The following is a 20,125-nucleotide window of genomic DNA, read 5'->3' as shown; positions in this document are numbered from 1 at the left end:
ATGCAACACATCAGTGTTATTTTAGTTTTATTATATTTTTATTTATAGTTTAAATTAGCTTCAAGTTTTATATTTTTAGTTTTCAAGATCATTTTAGTTAATTTTTTTAGTGCGTTTGTCATTTTATTTGCTTTTTTTTTCTACTCTTGATTCATTTATTTTTATTTCAGTTTGAGTTTTTAGTTCATTTTTTATTTTATTTTTCCAGTTAATAATTTTAGTGCTTCAATTTCAACCTAATTTCCATTTAGTTAAAGTTTTTCAACTAACATTTACATTTCATTTGATTTCAGCTTTATTTCAATGAACATGAATGTTATTAATAGCTTTAGCTCTATAATAACCCTGAACACATAAAGAGAGAGTCAACAAAAAGCTGCTCTTTTCCATGCAACAAAAATGCATATTCTAAACATCATCTTTTGTCTTCCACAGAGCTGATCTTTGAACAACAAAATGGTGTGGAATTGATGACAGAATTTCAATGAATTCTGCGAACTGTCCCTTTAAATGCTAATGATTATTCTGCAGATCCAGTGTTGGCTGATCTCAGATCAGGTCTATTTTTAGGCTCTGCAGTGCGGACGCTCCTCGGCTCTAGATCCTTCATTTGATTCGGCTCCTCTGCAGTGAAACCTCTTCATTCTGTGTGTAGAGTGTGTGTGTGTGTGTGTGTGTGTGTGTGTGTGTGTGTGTGTGTGTGTGTGTGTGTGTGTGTGTGTGTGTGTGTGTGTGTGTGTGTGTGTGTGTGTGTGTGTGTGTGTGTGTGTGTGTGTGTGTGTGTGTGTGTGTGTGTGTGTGTGTGTGTGTGTGTGTGTGGAGCTGTCCGCGGTGCTGAAGTGTTAGATAACAGCTCGTGACACACTGGTGCCGCAACACTCTCCTCAACACACTCCACCATAACGGCCCGTTCTGCAGGAGACGCTTTCTCACACTCGCTGATTTTATGCAAATTTTGTCAAATTTGGACAAATGTGCAGTTTTGCATTTGAACTGTTTCTGATTTTCCGGCTTAAGCTGTAATTTGAGCTAGTGTTTTCACTTTAAGCAATGTTGTTCTTCCTGTTTTCCAGGACAAATATCTGAACATTCTTCTCCACTCGAGACACATTTACTGGAGAAGCAACATGATTCTGAAGCTGAAAATACTGAATTATTGTAGATGAATATGCTTTCACTGTCACTGACTAGATATATTTATAATAATGGAGGACACTTTTACTGGTAACATCAGACATCTGGCATTATCAGGACACACACATATTCCCACACTGCATTATCATACATTATATTCAACATTATATATAGTAGTTTAATGTAGAACTGACACTAAAACTGGGTGAACTATCCACGATACATATTGTTGCATTTGTGTATTGCGATATATTGTGACATGATATATTGTTTCACCCCTAGTCATTTTGCTTCTCCAGTAAATGTGTCTTGATTTAGAAGAACATATAAGAAAAATATCCTGTCGACTGAGCTTAAAGAAATAGTTTAGCAAAAAAAAAAAAAAAAAATTTCATAACACATCCACTTGTTTGCTGTGTTTTCTCATGGTACACAAAAGAAGACATATTTGAAAAAAATTGTCTTCTGGACTTCCTTTTTTACACTGGTTTCCTAAGGCTGAGGAGCGACTGATGCAGTGTGAGCATTAATGATCTTCATGATGTATCTCAGGCTTCAGATGTTCAGTTCTCGTGAGATTCTCCCTGTATCGATCTGGATGGAGCCTGAGCTTATCTGGCATCTGGGAGATTCTGTGAGGGTGTATCAGTGTGAACGTCAGGGACGTCTGGACACACGGAGCGATCCATCTCTCTCTCTCTCTCTCTCTCTCTCTCTCACACACACACACACACACACACACACACACACACACACACACACACACACACACACAGCACCAGTCTCCATCTCTCTCACACACACACACACACACACACACACACACACACACACACACACACACACACACACACACACACACACACACACACACACACAGCACCAGTCTCCATCTCTCTCTCACACACACACACACACACACACACACACACACAGCACCAGTCTCCATCTCTCTCTCTCACACACACACACACACACACACACACACACACAGCACCAGTCTCCATCTCTCTCTCACACACACACACACACACACACACACACACACACACACACACACACACACACACACACACACACACACAGCACCAGTCTCCATCTCTCTCTCACACACACACACACACACACACACACACACACACACACACACACACACACACACACACACACACACACAGCACCAGTCTCCATCTCTCTCTCACACACACACACACACACACACACACACACAGCACCAGTCTCCATCTCTCTCTCACACACACACACACACACACACACACACACACACACACAGCACCAGTCTCCATCTCTCTCTCACACACACACACACACACACACACACACAGCACCAGTCTCCATTAAAACCAGACCGAGTGTCACAGATCTGGGATGTAAGAGTGAGCCGACTGAGGACTCGTCCCCTGCACACACTTTCCTCTGCATACACACTGTTAGAAAGAGTGGAATATGCATATTAATGTATTGTGGGAAGCCAGAAAGTAATTAAGCTACAGACCTTTAGTAAACTGCATTACATTTCTTAAGGGAGCAATTTCATTCTAAATATATAAAACTCCATAATATTATTTGCTATTCACGAAGAACTTTACTGGTACATTAACTAGTGTAAGACATCAAACTTCTGTTGTGCATGAAGAAGACATGTTCTGAATCAGTTCGTTTAGATGATCAAAGTGATTCACTAGAGTCCGGCACACATGAGGAAACATGTCGGATTATTATCTCAGCTCATTTGACCCTGCAGATTCAATATGATATAAAATACAACAAAATAGCATTCAGCTGTGATACATGTTGGATAAAACAGATCCTCACTGCATATTTATTAAGTTTCATGATATTGTGCCAGATAGATTCATATAATCACAGAATCTGATCATAATACCAGCTATGATGAGTCTCTACAGTGCGATGCAAGAGTTAACAAGCTCTTCTTCACTCAGATCTACACCACTTCATCGCTCGGAACGCATTGGAATAAAAGATCATTTTCCATTCCTGGAGTAATTGAATTCTTTGAGCATTATCGTGATTGATAATACTTGCTCAGCATTCTTTTAGCTTCTTTATGCTGCTTTAATGGCTTTGTCTTCATTGCACATTTTATGGGCCGCCGGTTTGATGTATGGCCTTCACCTAAAGGTTATTCTTCCAGCGCACACTTCATTAACTCTTCGCTCTCTGAATGCAGAGTCATGCTCGCTTTACTCGGAGACAAACACTGACTGCTGATGGACTTTCTCAAAGTCAAGTGAAGAAAACATGTTTGGATATTTCATTCTGTGATCAATATGCAGGAGATCATCCACGGCTAGCTGTGATTTACACTATTGTAATGCAAGACTGGCTGAAGTGAAGCGAAGTGCATTCAAATGGTTTCATGCACCGCTAGCCGAGAGATTATCTCACTTATACAGAACCGTGGTCGTTCGCCCACATTGATGACTGGAAGAGTAAAGTTACGGCTCGCTAGATCTAGCTTTCTGTCCGCTTTAAATCAGACACGGAGATAAAGTAGTGCGGGGCATTTATCTGAATGAATGAATTATAACATTTATTTGAATTAATTATCTAAAGAGAGAGAGAGAGAGAGAGAGAGAGAGAGAGATGCGTGTGTGAATTACCTGCATCTGTTCAGCATCTCTCTACTAAAAGTGAAGCTGTGAGTTTAATTACTTCAAAAACAGCATTATGTCTCATAACCCCCGCACTGCTGAGAAATATAATGCAGCATTGCTGTAGCCAAGCTATTTTATTAACAGAACGGTGATTAAACTGACTGGAATAAACACACACCTTCCAACCAATCAGAATAAAGTATTCAGAGTATTTGGCCACACTTACAAATGACTGAATGTCCCTGCATGCAAAATATATATGCAAAAAGTCATTCATTGTAAAGAAAGATGCACAAACAATCAAAACCTCAAGACAGAAAGAAGTTGCTTTAAAAAAAGTTTTAAAAAAAGGTGTAGTATTGAAAATGAAAACAGTATTTTTTGTGTAAATGTTGATAGTTGCTCTAATGTTGAATATATATATATTCATGAACTGCTTCTAAACAGCACGCCAGATCTAGACTAACTGCGGTTGGATACTTTACATGTTCTTTTCCTGGTTATTAGACAGAATAAGACACGATGAACACCAGATTGTGTGTCCAGAGGGAATGTTTGGAAACTGACATCCATTAAAAACACCTTTAATCATTACTTTTCTGTGTTAATATTTGTTAATATTAACTAATCTTAACATTAAGGTGACAGTTTAGTCAAATTTGCTCCCTCTCAGGTCGTTCCAAACCTGTATGATTTTTTTAATATATATATTTTATTTTATTTTATTTTTTATATATTTTAAAGAATATTTCTAAATTTTTTGATGATATGATGTTTTTTTTGTAAGAATATCTTCTTTTGTGTTCAACAGAACAAAGAGAGAGGTTTGGAACGACATGAATGAACTTTCCTTTAAACCAGGACTGGTGATAAAGTCGGTAAATTGGCGATAAATTGCCTTTAACAATAACCAGCGCCTCGGTTCCCTTTATTCCATACGCAGACGATTCGCTGTACACAGGAACGTGTGTAATGATACTCACACTCGCTGCCCTCTCCTGGCGGCTGATAGAACGACAGACCCAGAGAGATCATGGCTGCGATTTCGAGGATGATGAGGGTCACGTCTTGTAACGCTTCCCACACTAACTGTAAAAACGTTTTTGGCTTCTTTGGAGGTATAAGATTTTGCCCGAAGACTTCTTTTCTTTTATCTAGATCTGTGGCATCTCCAGTCAGACCTGTAAGGAAACACAAAGACAAACGTTACAACTCCACTCAAAAGACATAATACGCACTGGAAAAAATAAATAAAGTAGGATTTACAATTTTTTTTTTTTTTTTTTTTTACAGTGTCAGCAACAAGTGATTGTGTTGCTTCATATACAGCCAGTTTGACATTCCCAGTTTTCAGTGTGAAAGAGATGCATTTCTCTCTATTGATGGTCCATTGATTCTGACTAGCCAAACACATGTTCAATGCAAGATAAAAACACTGCTTTAATGAAAAAGTGGCAAACGTTTTGGTCACGTGACCTTCCTCAATGCCCAGTGCAGGAGTCACATGATTACATTGATCACATGGTTAACCAAACTAGGGTATACAAACAACCCAGAAAACATATTTGAAGAACATGCATAATGAATGAAATGAGCTCACTACACAATCCAATAAACCTTTTCTTCAACTGATTCTGACTAAATCACATTTTCATGAGAAACAAACACATCGTACACTTATACACTCTTTAAAGTGTGAAACAGACGACTTACTGTGTAAATATATTTATAATAAATCTAACTGTCTCTGCAATGAATCTGACAGTGTCAGATATTTAAAGTATCTTTTCACATCGGTCTAATTGTAAAGCATGGTGTAAACCTGTTTTCTTTTCAGTTCGTCTAAAGCTAATAATAATAATAATACTCCCCATAGAAAAAAAGAACAGAATTTTTTTGGTTTAAATAGTAACTTCGCTGAAACTCAGAGTGTTGATGTGCAGAAATATTATGTTTGTTTTTTTTCATATTATTACGGGCCCTATCTTACACCCGGTGCAATGCAGTGCCAAGCGCGACGCAAGTGTGTTTTGCTAGTTACAGCCTGACGCATTTTTCATTTTCACGTCCTGCGTCACGTTGTTTAAATAGCAAATGCATTTGTGCCCATCTGTGCATCCATGTGTGCTGGTCTGAGAACGAGGTGTGTGTTCAGGCGCATTGTTGGAGCGTTGCTATTTTGAGGCAACTGAAAGAGACTGAGCCATTGACCGACTGAAACCTGGGCTATAGTCAATGGTGCAGTATTTTTTTTGTTAATTAAAGAGCGCGTTGGTAATGTGAGTCTATAGACGGGTCCACAACGCGCGTACACTCTGTTTATTACACACACACTCTGCTTATTACACACACACTCTGCTTATTACACACACAGGGACGCACAGCAGCACACAAACATGCCAAATATTAAAATTTAAAGGATTACAATGTAAAAGATTATTATTGTGTACATAAAGACATGGTGAAATCCGGCTTGTCCCGTAGATGTTCTGTTTGCGCACTTTTACCTCGCGCACGAGCAGATCCGTTTGTGCTCTGGAGACGCGTTCGGTCTTTCCACTATCAAATTCCGTCATGTAAATAGCGAATCCGCCATGGCGCGAGTGCAACTGGCATTTAAAGGGAATGGGAGATGAGACTCTGATTGGTTTAACGCACGTAAATCCCCAAACACACCCATTACTCATGAAGAGAATAGGGACGACCCTTTTAGACCATGCGCCGGGAGCGCCGACCATTTGTCCCATCGTTAAACTAGCAAAAGTGGATTCGGACAAGCTCTAAGTGAACTTGCGCCCTGTGCTTTAGACCATTCGCTTATATCGTTAAAACATGGCCCTATAGCATGTTATTATATTATATGTTTAAGGTGAAGATATAGAAAGCCATATACGCTGATGATGAGCCAAAACATTATGAGCAGTCACAGGTGAAGAGAATATTGCTGATCATCTCCAAACAAAACCTCAAATTAAGGTCTGGGTATATTAGATGGTCAGCAAACAATCAGTTATCTTAATCAACAGGCTGGATGCGGGAGAAACGGGCGGGAATAAAGATCTGGACCACTTTGACAAGGAACAAAGAGTTCTGGCAAGAAGACTGGGTCAGAGTGTTTCTGAAACAACAAGGCTTTTGGGTTGACTCCAAGTCAATTTACCAACAGTGGTTGGAGGAGGGATGAACTAGAGATCTGTGCGGGAATTCTTTCCCACTCCCACCCATTCCCGAAAGAAAAATATGTTTCCTTTTCCCACTCCCACCCACAACATTCATGTTTTGCTTCACTCCTCCTGCAAAAGCCCACAGGTAAACGACGTATGCATAGATTTGTTTCAGTAAGTCTATGAAATTTCCATGAAAATGAATGTGTTGCCTAGCCACAACCTACATCCCAGCATAAACACTCCCGATAAATGATTAGTTATTAAAGCGTCTACATTCACAAACCACTGTTAATATGAACAGAAAAGCAAGCATAGAAGTTCTTTCCTGATGACAAAAAAAGCTGTCACTCATTTTAGTTAATCACGATCTCATAAAGTTCTGTAATAATCAATGAAGCGGTCGACACTGCACAATCAATCATGTCTTTACATCACGTCAACACTTCTGCTGTTGGGATTTGCGAGTGTACAGAACTTAAACACCTCTGATTGGCCATTGCATTCAAGAGATCAACAGAAGTGTCTCTGATTGGATACACTGCTCAACCCTGCAAAACCACGCAAACACAGATACGCACTGGATCTCTAAATCTGTTTCGCCAATATGCTTTTATTACGGAGAAAACTGATCCTAGATCAGCAGTTATGCAGCTTACTCGCCCATCAGATATCGTAGGAGTGTTAGTCTAGTTTGAACTAAACCAGAACTACAATCCTTTGGCTTAAACAAATTAGAGTTTTTTTTTTTAAGGCAGCGGCTATTTGTACCGAGTGAAAATAACAATAGATTCTATTTACACTATATAAAAGAAGCAGTTTTAAAAAAAAATTCCAATAATCGCAAATAGCTGTTAGATGCTATTTATACTTATAAATAGTGGCAGATAATATTTGCTCCTCACTGTTGTTGTACATTAAACGGTATGCAATAATAAAATAGATTAAAAATAGATCAAAATAATTAAATGGACGACAATAAAGCTCTCCCTACAGCTACCCCTAATAACCGCTAAACACTTTATTATTAAACACACATTAGACTTTTTATTTCCCAAAATTTTCTTCTTTTTTTTTTTGGGAAATAAATGCCTTTCCGATCTGATGTGATGGGAAAAGGAAGTAGAGTGTGTTCGGCAAAAAGAAGGATTCAATTTGCATCAAAACTTTCTGTCACGCGCCTTTCTTCTATACTATTGCTTCTGATGACAATTATATATATAATTATATTATCTTCTGTAATTTTGTCTGGCCAATCAGACGCCAGTGGGCGGAGTTAGTGTAAATAGCCTCTGCCATCACAGCCTGATCTCATGCAAATGCGTCTCTATAGCACGCACTGTGTTTATCGTGCAATTTATACATGAAAATTTGTTTTTACGTGCATATGATCCGCAGTTTTCGTGTGCATGGTAATACGCACTTTATTGCGTGTATTACACCACTAATCCTACCCAAGCATATAACACATGCGTAGCCCACACCACTACTAAACCTACCCATGCGTATCATATGCACATAAACACTAATTTCCGCGTATAAATTGCACGATAAACACAATGCGTGCTATAGAGACGCATTTAGTGTGCCCGGGTTGGCCATCAAGGCGTGATATTTGCACAGTGGTGTAAATAGACACTCATTTTTTAGAGTTAGTCCAAGGTATTGTTTTTTTCCGTGTGGAAGCGAGTGCGGATGTAGACGCGTCCCGACCAGCGGCGTTTGAGATGAGTGTGAATATCGAGACGCTTCTCAGTCCCCAGGATCAGTTCTCTTCGCTCCAGCAGAAAAAAGGCTTTATATCCCGTGCCCACGAATGGAAAATGAGCAATCCATCTCTCGGAGTAAGATTGGGCCCTCATGTCACCCACAGTCTCCAATTACCCAGCTGACTCACACACAGGCTGTTCGACACACTTACATAAAGCCTTTCTGCACTCACACACATCACACTGAGAGTTACAGATCTGCACTACTAAAACACACTAGTCAACTAATCTGTGAAATGATGGAAGCCCTGGATACTGGACCGGGATCTGTTCATCTAAACCTGACTACATGCATTTCTTGGGAGACTTTTTCCACAAAACCATAAAGCAGCACCACTGTTTTCAACATTGATAATAATCATAAATGTTTCTTGAGCAGCAAATCCTCATAATTAGAGTGATTTCTGAAGGATCATGTGACACTGAAGACTGGAGTAATGATGCTGAAAATTCAGCTTTGATCACAGGAATAAATTACACTTTAACATATACTCACACTGAAAACTATGGAAGCTTGTTTCTGCCACAGAATAAATAAAAAAAAAGGTAAAAGAATTGCGGGATATAAAGTCCAAATTGTGAGATTCACAAGAAAAAAAGTCACAATTATGTTTTTATCAAGGATAGATGCACTTTTATGATGGATAGATGCAATTTTATGATGGACAGATGCAATTTTATGATGGATAGATGCACTTTTATGATGGACAGATGCACTTTTATGATGGACAGATGCACTTTTATGATGGACAGATGCACTTTATGATGGACAGATGCACTTTTATAATGGATAGATGCACTTTTATGATGGATAGATGCACTTTATGATGGACAGATGCACTTTTATGATGGACAGATGCACTTTTATGATGGACAGATGCACTTTTATGATGGATAGATGTAATTTTATGATGGATAGATGTAATTTTATGATGGACAGATGCACTTTTATGATGGATAGATGCACTTTTATGATGGACAGATGCACTTTATGATGGACAGATGCACTTTTATGGACTTCAAATCAGAAACAGCCATTCACTGCCATTATAAAGCTTGGAAGAGCCAGGACATCTTTTTATATATAACTCAGATTGTATTCGTCTGAAAGAAGAATGTCATATACACCTAGAATGACTTGAGGGTGAGTAAATCATGGGGTAATTTTCATTTCTGGGTGAACTATCCCTTTAAGATGGTGATGATATGGAGGCACACTGGACAGAGAGATCGCTCTATTCTCCGCTCGGTTTATCGACACATGCCGTGACTCCTAGAGTGTGTACAGAGTCGAACGCTGGGCAGACGTGATCGGGACAAGCCTTGTTTTTGAGATTCAGACGGTTTGTGGACCAGCTGTGCTGATCTGGATTCTGGACCTGTTCTTTAACACTTTTCAGTCAGTACGAGCGCTGCTGTAATGAAGATCAACCGTGCAGGACACACACGTGTGTATCATTTCTCCTGCACATCCGCACAGAAACGCAACGGTGACCAATGCTCTGAAACTAAAGTTTGCCAAACTACATGCAAATAGCAAAAAAGCAATAAAAGATACAAACATTAGCTTTTATCTAATTTCCTATTATCACTGTAAAGCTGCTTTGAAACAATCTATATTGTTAAAAGCGCTGTATAAATGAAGGTGACTTGACTTGACTTGACATGGGAAAACAAAGTAACTCAGATATTTTGTTGTAAATTTAAAAGCAATGCATTACTTTACTAACCACTTGAAAAAGTAATCTGTTAATGAAACAGTTGTGAAGCGTCACGGCCAACACTGGCTATAAATATAGTGTCACTTTTGATGAATTTTGAAAGAAAATTATTAAGGGTCCTATCTTGCGCTCCCGGGGGCGGTTCAGCGAAGAGAGGAGGCGTGTTCCGGCGCAAACGTTCCCTGGTGCTATTTTGCAGTTTCAGAAAACAATTCCGCCACAGACCAGGAGAAACCTCGTCTAAAGTCAGTGGAGCGTTATTCAGAGGCTATTTTAAGGGCCATAATGTAGCATGTGCACAACACACACACTTTGCTTCTCTCATCTACACAGATGCAGCAGTTTTCATTTTTAGAAAACCATACATTATTACATGGAAAAATATTCCACACGAGGGAAATCTAAAATCTAGCTTACACATTTACCCAAATTATTATACGCCTGTTTAACCGAAGCTAGTTTGGGTGTGTTTCTCCATCCCCAATTTCACTTCTCTGTGTTCTCTGACGAGAACGTCGGTCTCCTCGGCTGTGAACCGCTCCTGGCGTGCGTCTGGCAAATCCGCCGTTTTAATAGCAATCCGCCATGGAACAAGCGTGCCTGCTCTTAAAGGGAATGTGAGATGACGCTCTGATTGGTTTATTTCACGTTACGCCCCCAAACCACACCTATGAGTAATGAAGCTACTTCAGACCAACACATTTTAGATTTGCGTCGAGATCCGCCCACAAAGTTACTTGCGTTTCGCGTTTGATACTTGTGTTTCAGATCATTAAAATAGGGCCCTGAAGGTGCAATAGGTGATTCTCTACAGAAGATTTTTTGTTATGCTGGTTGAAAGTCTCCTCATTTCCTGATAGCAATCACTATGTTAAGCGATCTCAATGTATTTTCATAAATATATATACAAAAAAAATATTTTAGATAAAGAGTGAATGCAGGCGTCTAAGATATTAGCCAATTACCTGTTTAGTGACCAAAAAACTGATGAGTTTGTGATTGTGACTCACAAGTATAGCAAAACAAACCTGTGTGTGTGTGTTTATGTGTGGAGGATCAATCAAACGGGGGTCTCAGCGTTGCTTTCATCATCAGACGCTGCCCGTGAACGCGAGCGATCGACACACACACACACACACACACACCGCTGATCTGATCTGTGCGTGTATGAGCGACTTCAGAAAGCCAGAGTTCAGATCACACCAGATCACGCTCTTCATCACGTGGCGTAAAGGTTTATTAAAGGGAACAGGAAGACAGCATGGGGAGATATAAATATGTTTCATGTGGTTTAGACTGTGAATCATAAACACAGTCATTAGCAGGTGTCAGCGAACGGATGAAACATATCAAGAAAATAAATCACTGCAGTCTTGCATGTGCGACACAAATATGGATTCATAAAGGCCTCGTGCATTTCAGAGCCTACTGTTATTAGCCTGTGAACATATAACAGCATCAAAGTCTGTCAATCGTGTTCAGCATTTATGGCTCTGTTTATAGCCTGTCTTGATATTAGAAAGCTAAAAAACATGTTGTTATGGTGTAAAAACAGGGTGTGTATCAGCAGAACCAGAGCAACACACACACACATGCACAAATGAAGCACATCAGTGCAACACACACATGCACTACTGAAGCATTTAAAAAATAATCTGTACTTGCAGACAACATGATATTAATAGAATCAAAAGCCACTTCCTAAAGAGAGAATGGTTTAAGTAACACTTTGTTTCTTTTATATAAGTTACATGTACTTGCATAACTACAATTAAATAACCCTAAACCAAACCCTATACTGTAACACTTTATTTTACAGTGTCCTTGTTACATCTTTTACATGTACTTACCATAGTAATAACAGTAAATTATGCATAATTACATGCAACTAACCCTCAACCAAACCTTAACCCTACCCTAAACCTATAATAAGTACATGTAGTTGATTATTATTACTCAGTACTTAAATATATAATTACAGGGTTCTCAAGTTTTATCAAAAGCTTGGAGTGAGATCACATGCGGTCGGGTTAGGGGAGGAGCCCTAATGGAGGCCCGCCCCCGCCTGTCCCCGCCCCCCAATTTTACCCATTGTTCATAATTAACCAGCACAAATTGAAATTATAACAATTGGTAAATCTGATAAATGACAGAGCAATTCATCAAATCAAATATACTATTTAATGTTATATTTCAAATTACAAATATACAAAAATATAACAAATTGTCCCTCGTGAGAATTTTTTTTGCATTTTAATGTTAAATCCATCAATCTGGTGCACTTTGAGAGTTCAAAATTAAAAGCTCCAAACTATATTCAGTGTGCAAATTAAACAAAGAAAAATGTAAACCTCTTTTAGTTACAGTGTCTAATTTACATTACACCTACTACATAATAATAGTTATAATATTAATCCTATGACCGTAATAGCCATATTTTGTAAAAACAAATGCACTAAAAAATAAAGGAAACTTTCATAATTAGATTTGTACCTATTTCTATACTTGAAAGAGATAAGCACATGATCTTTTATTTTGACGCAAACTGCATCAAGCTTTTATTTTGGCGGAAAACATGGTTTACAAACGCCTATCATTAAATTTCTAGTGAATTGCGGTAATCGTCAAATATGCAGATATGGAAATAATCTGTAACTGGGTTATGGGTTCCTACACTCATGACATGGCCTAAGTGTTTTGAAAGTAGTTATGCTAACCGCGGATTACTCATCTCTCTCCTGATCCTCCTCACTATCATCATCATCACAGGAGCTGATGAAGGGCAGAAAACATACTGTATATTTTGACACAGTTTACAGTGTCTGCTTTAAGGGCCAGTTTCTATTGTTTCACGCTATTTCTCTGCACATTCCTTGCGTTTCTTCTCCATCTCGCTGAGTATTTTGACAGATGCACACTGACACTGCTGCACGCTCGCTCACTCGTTTAAAGTTGTGATTGGGCCAGCCCAGTGTCAATCAAGAAAAGAACCAATGGGCCGCTGATCTACGTGTTTCATGGGCTGGTCTGTCAGAAAAAAAACCCCTACTTTTTTTGACCAATGCATTACACCAGCACAAACCCAGCGCGTTCGCGCGATGTTGTTGGTTACCTAGTAACGAACGTACGGTGCGTGCACACTTTGTGTGCGTGCGCCTCTTACACAACGTTATAAAGCTTGCAGGACAACTTGGTTGGCATTGCCTTTTCAGCGTGAGAAATACATGGTGTGGCGTGTGAGCGTGTGAACTGGTTGAATTGCGTGTGTCTCACGGCCAATGCGTGAGACTTGAGAACCCGGTAACAAGGGCACTTAATAAAGTGTAACCCTTTCTTAACACACTTTTAAAAAGAGCATTTTGTAACAATGTCAAATTATCAGTTTTACTTTAAAGTAAATTTTAAAGAGTAAGTTTAAATAAACTTTTGTCATGCTTATTTTGTGCTTATGTTGATATGTTGACTAACATATTAAAGCACATGTAAAGTACTACATTATATTAATAATAATATATAATAATGTAATACATTATAATTTATTACATTATTCATTATAATTTTATCAATTTTAGCAGTGTTATTCGATGTTACATATAAAGTTATATATACATATATATATGTAAAGTTGCAGTTTAATACATGTAAAATATATTCACTTGATAAATATATATATATATATATATATATATATATATATATATATATATATATATATATATATATACGTTAATATATTTTGCATGTATTAAACTGCAACTTTACAAATATAATCATTACAAATCTATATTTTAACTTTATTTCAAAGATAAAAAATTAAATATTTAAAAAATATAAATAAAGTAATAAATAAGAAATGATCTAATTACATGTAAAGATGTACTTAAGTCCATCTTAAGCAACTGGTGCTCAAAAATTTGAGATTTTTACCATTATTTTAATTTCAATGAAATTAATGTAGTATATTTTAGTTCAGTAATGTTTTTTTATTTAATATTTTGTATTTTTAGGGGATTTTATGGTACTAAATTATATTTATGCAGTAGTTATAATCTATTTATTCACTTTTTGAGGATAGACCTGAAAATGAACATTTCCAACTTAAACGATCATAAATCTTGAATGCTTTGAAACACTAATTTTTCGGTCAAAAATGACTGAAGAGCATCATGGGGCAAATCAAGTAGTTCAACTACCTGCATGTAATATAAATATATTATTTAATACATAAAAATATATACTGTAATACATTTTCATTTAAATTTTTAAACATTTCTGATTACATTGTGATACTTTTTGCAAGTCAGGATAGTGTGCAGGATTTTTTTGCTTCTATATTTAATTGGTAAATAACGTGCAATTAAGTGTCCATAAACATTACATTCACTGAAGTATATTCTTTTTATCTTTCTCTTATATTTTTATATTTCTCTTTGTTTTTATATTCTCTTTTTAAAGTGCTAAAGTGTACTATTATTTCACAAGGGAGAGGAAGAAATTCACAGAATAACAAAAGACAACTTCAGTATAGACTGGAGTGTAGTACATGTCAAACTACTACTACTAATAATAATAATAATAATAAACTTTATTTTACATGGCACCTTTAAATGTTTCTTCTCAAAGCGAATTTACACAGAAAAGGATTCAATGCAAAGGTAAAAAGTAAATAACAAGAGAGAGAAAAACATCGAAATCTGCCATAAACTAAACATTCTGCAAACATACAATATTCAAAATACAATATAGGCACACATGGGCAGTATTTTAATTACATGTATTTGAAATACGTATTTAATTACTTTTTGGGTATTTTGTCATTTGTATTTTCCTTAACAAAAATAAATGAAATGTAATTTGTAATTAAATACTTTGAGAGACTGTAATTTGTATTTAAAAGTATTTAAATATATTAACTTTCATCACCAGGCTTAATAGGACCATAGACATATGAAATATGAATAGGACTACCAAATTGCGATCAAAGTTTAAGAAAATCACGTGACGTGACACATCATATTGACCCTGTTCACATTTCCGGGTTTCTCAGAAGTGGAAGGAGTCATAGTTGGGTGAACTTCTATAGCAGTGAATTAGAGACTACATTAAATATATATTTTTTTGTGTTCCCATCTGCTCAAATAGCAAAAGAAAAACGCCACAAAAGTGTTTTCACAACTTTCAAAAACAGTAAAAAAAATAGAGAGAGATTGATAATGGCAGTCGGAAGAGAGAAAGATGTCAAATTTGTCAGCAGCAATAACTAGTTTTGTTGTAATATAATACAAATATATTGTTATAGGCGTAATGGTCTTTTATTATGACAGTATGCAGCAACATGTACGTTAAAAGCGCATCTTTTGCACTAAACGATGAAATTACGATATTCTATTCTCTTACGTGTGTCTAACTCCACAATTACTCTCACACTTTTAAAAGACTGTACATTTTGTTTGTATTTTTGTATTTTCAAATTACAAATTACTTGTATTTTAATTAAATACTTTTTTCACAGCAGTATTTTGTATTTTATTTAAATACATTTGATGAGTAAGTATTTGTAATTTGTAATTAAATACTTTTTGATGTATTTGTGCCCATCTCTGAATATAGGCTACAAGATATACAATATACACTACAAAATCACATTTAAGCAAGTCTAAAAGAGTGACGGCCAGGGCTTTTTGTCCTTGTCCCGAGTTGTTCATGATCTACAAACGGATGATTGATGGCCTCTAAATGTAAAGAGTGTGTGTTATAAAGCACACAGATGAGTGTGTCAGTGGTGATGAGCTTACAGTGTTTCACCAAATGATGAAATCAGCTTTAAGATGAAGGGAATGAAGGGAATGAAGGAATGAAGCGAGCGCTGGAAGTGGAGTTGACCTCATTACTCACTGAACAAGTGTGAATCGACATGCTCTCGGGACTTATGAGACCACTGAATGAATATCGTATTAATTAGGGTCTAAAACCAGGACACACACACACACACACACACACTCAGCATGAAGCGCCGTGTATTTAGGACAGATATAGACCGAGAGCAGGAATATGTGATGAAAGATTGATTTCTGCACTTTCAGTGAACATTAGCTCACTCCAACACAATCTTATCTTTGCTATTTATACAGCATGCAGCTGCAGTTTTTACACTTTCAGGAGACATATTTGCATACGCTTATGCGGTCGACATGATATTAAAAAATTACCCTTTTAAAAGAGCCTGAGAGAGAGAGAGAGAGAGAGAGAGAGAGAGAGAGAGAGAGAGAGAGAGAGAGAGAGAGAGAGAGAGAGAGAGAGAGAGAGCGAGCGAGAGAGAGGAGAGAGTGAGAGAGAGAGAGAGAGAGAGAGAGAGAGAGAGAGAGAGAGAGAGAGAGAGAGAGAGGACCAACAATATTGCATATTTTAATGCCTAGCTGTTTCGCTGTGGTTATAAATAGATCGCCATGGAAACCCTACACATAAAGCACAGGAGCACATGGAGGCGAGAGAGAGACGAACATCTGGATTTATGCACATCTGTACGTCACTGCGCTCGCTCTGGGACTACAGTACCAGCAAGTGAAGTAAAAGATCAATCAATACAGCAAATGAAAGGTTAAATGCCATGTTTAACATATTAAATAATAAAGGCTTTGAGGAATAGACAAGCAGTATGCTAAATTAATAAACATAAATGTGTCGTGAAGCAGAAACTGATTAGTTCTTGAACTAAAGGTGCTGTTACTACTATATCTCTCTGTACGCTGGGAAAAGTATGCATGAAAAACTGAATTTCCATGTTGCAAGTGACAAATCAACTGAAACTAACTAAAACTGTGCTTCTAATGGTTTATATATAGATCTGATAAGAGATATGAGAGACATATAAGAGGTCTTTGCACCATTTAAACATCCTGTAAGTTTAATAGATTAAAACATCCTCCTTATTATAAACAAAGCATTATTTTAATCGAGCTCCAAAAACGGCTGGTTTTGATATCGCAGGATCTGTGACGTCATTTGCATACGTATGCCCTGTATACTTTAAAGGGGTCATGAACTGCATTGTTTTATTGTTTTATAATGTTTCAAGGGGTGCACTTAATATGTTAGTATGATTTTTACATCATAAATTATAAATAAAAGGCATTTTTCCTCCCCTGATTTTAGCCCTTTGGTTTGAATGCTCTGTTTGAAGGGGCGTGTCTCTGTGAGACTGTAAATGCCCACTGCTGTGATTGGCTGTGAGACTCCAGTGTAAACGCCCACTGCTGTGATTGGCTGTGAGACTCCAGTGTAAACGCCCACTGCTGTGATTGGCTGTGAGACTCCAGTGTAAACGCCCACTGCTGTGATTGGCTGTGAGACTTCAATGGAAACGCCCACTGCTGTGATTGGCTATGGGACTTCAATGTAAACGCCCACTGCTGTGATTGGCTGTGAGACTCCAGTGTAAACGCCCACTAATGTGATTGGCTGTGAGACTTCAATGGAAACGCCCACTGCTGTGATTGGCTGTGAGACTCCAGTGTAAACGCCCACTGCTGTGATTGGCTGTGAGACTTCAATGGAAACGCCCACTGCTGTGATTGGCTATGAGACTTCAATGTAAACGCCCACTGCTGTGATTGGCTGTGAGACTCCAGTGTAAACGCCCACTGCTGTGATTGGCTGTGAGACTTCATTGTAAACGCCCACTGCTGTGATTGGCTATGAGACTTCAATGTAAACGCCCACTGCTGTGATTGGCTGACATCTTTGCATTTGAAATATGCATAAGTATCACATGTGGAACTCTCTCGAAAATCAGAGATCAGAGTAAATCAGAGATTCGTTAATTATAGTTATATTTGGCGTGAGTCCAGAACTCAGTTCTGATAAACTTGCGGTGTTTGATTGACAGCTCAACTGTGATGGCAAAGGGAGCGTTCTCTGATCACTTTCTGTATATAATTTAATCACATTTTAAATCACAGAATATTTTCATCCTGCTAAGAGAATCAATGTGAAGTTGAACGTTAAGTCACTCACTGGTTTGATTTACTGGCACATAGACAAAAATCATCTGACTGTACATGAATCATTACATATTAAGAAACCACTGGCCACAGATCAGGCATTAGAGTGAACACGGTTACTTACATGCATTACTGTAGAGTCCATATCGTAAAAGTCTGTTAGCGTATTTACCAAAGAATCCACAGTGAAACAGTGTGTGTGTGTGTGTGTGTGTGTGTGTGTGTGTGTGTGTGTGTGTGTGTGTGTGTGTGTGTGTGTGTGTGTCGGTGGGCGGGGCTAAACAGGCAGTGATGTCAGAAGCAGGAGTTATTAATCGTCTGATGTTTCGCTACACTATTATGTAATAAAGTGACACATTCCACAACCTGTCGTTTTGTGAGATTGGCTTCAATATAAACTGTTTGTAGACTAACAAGAAAGTTTTTAGTTCTGAAACTTACAGGATGTTTTTATAGTCAAGTCAATTCAGTCAACTTCATTTATACAGCGCTTTTAACAATATAGACTGTTTCAGAGCAGCTTTACAGTGATAATAGGAGATTACAGTAACAGAGATTGTTTGGCTTTACAGCGGCTCTAGAATAAAGTTATTGTCCAGATAAAGTTAGTTTTGATTGATTCACTTCCATTGCAAAGATTAAGATCATTCTGGCAAAAACGACATGTAACCGAATTCAAGGTTATTTTGGCTGGAAGTGTGTTACTCACAGCCGGACTATATCGGGTCTATAGTTAACCTAGACGGAGAAATGAGGGCTATTGCTTGCTGGGTTTAATCACATCCGGCAGTGTCAGTTGTGCAAGTGTTTTCCTACATGGACACATTCCCACACACACATGGGCTGATAAATGAATAATTCTATACTAGAACTTCAACACAACACACACACACACACACACACACACACACACACACACACTTATTATTTCCCAAGGTGTTTTGGCATTTGCAGGATAAAAATCGCTCTTTGCTTGTAGCGTTTTGTCCAAAACTATAGTTTCCATGGCATTTTGCTGAATCGATATCTCTCGGTTGTGGAGGTGTGTGGATTCTTTACAAAAACTTAATATAGAAATATAGAAAGTGCTGTGACAAGACAAGTAGACTTGTTAACCTTAAAGAACAACTGAGCTTTTACCATGACCAACTTTTATCTCAATTGAACAATCTTTCCGGTTTTAAATTGATTTAGAGCCCAAATAAACTGTATCACACAACCGTATCACTTGACAAGTGCAGGAGCACAAGCATAAAATGAGTAAAAGCTGATTAAAGTCAGTATGAAACAGAAGTCAAGCTAGTCTTCTCTATTGTGTCGTATATATATATATATATCCGAGAGAAACGCTTCTGGAACAAGAACAGATGTGGGCGGGGCTAGAGTGTGTCTGTGAGGAATTGATTGGATGCTTGGATGGTTGTGGTTTGCTATTGGCTGATCTCATGCGAGTGACAGGTTAAAGCCCCGCCCACATCATCAGAGAAGAGAAGAGATGCTGCAAGAGGAACTTATTATGATTCAACATTACCAGGAACATGAATTTAACACAATAGTGATGTGCAGAGATCAATCATGTATAATATTCCATAAAAATAAAATGTATTTCATGGTGATTTTAACCTTAGTTTACATGATTATTACTAGATCTTAGTGGAAGGACAACGGAAGGACAAAATATGTTTGCAAAATGTCTTT

At 37.7% G+C, this 20,125-nt stretch overlaps 1 protein-coding gene and 1 long non-coding RNA gene across 13 annotated transcripts in view; one reads left to right on the top strand and one right to left on the bottom strand.

Annotated features, from left to right (window-relative positions):
* The window catches only part of atp2b2 (ATPase plasma membrane Ca2+ transporting 2), a 186,452-nt gene that overhangs the window by 66,158 nt on the left and 100,169 nt on the right, over nucleotides 1–20,125 (bottom strand). For all 12 annotated transcript variants that reach the window (XR_014202070.1, XM_082156376.1, XM_082156375.1 and 9 more), the window contains exon 3: nucleotides 4,757–4,954. Coding sequence is in view for 11 of the 12 variants with exons in the window: in XM_082156376.1 (XP_082012502.1) it covers nucleotides 4,757–4,954 (198 nt within the window). In the remaining variant the exon portion in view is untranslated. The remainder of the gene's footprint in view (nucleotides 1–4,756; nucleotides 4,955–20,125) is intronic.
* LOC309488390 lies at nucleotides 17,894–18,409 on the top strand. Its single transcript, XR_014202111.1, has 2 exons — nucleotides 17,894–18,095; nucleotides 18,275–18,409. It is a non-coding gene; the product is annotated as an uncharacterized lncRNA (long non-coding RNA).

Source organism: Leuciscus leuciscus (assembly GCF_965113295.1).
Source record: "Leuciscus leuciscus genome assembly, chromosome: 23".
In the NCBI taxonomy this organism is placed as follows: domain Eukaryota; kingdom Metazoa; phylum Chordata; class Actinopteri; order Cypriniformes; family Leuciscidae; genus Leuciscus; species Leuciscus leuciscus.
This window is presented reverse-complemented; position numbering and strand designations above follow the sequence as displayed.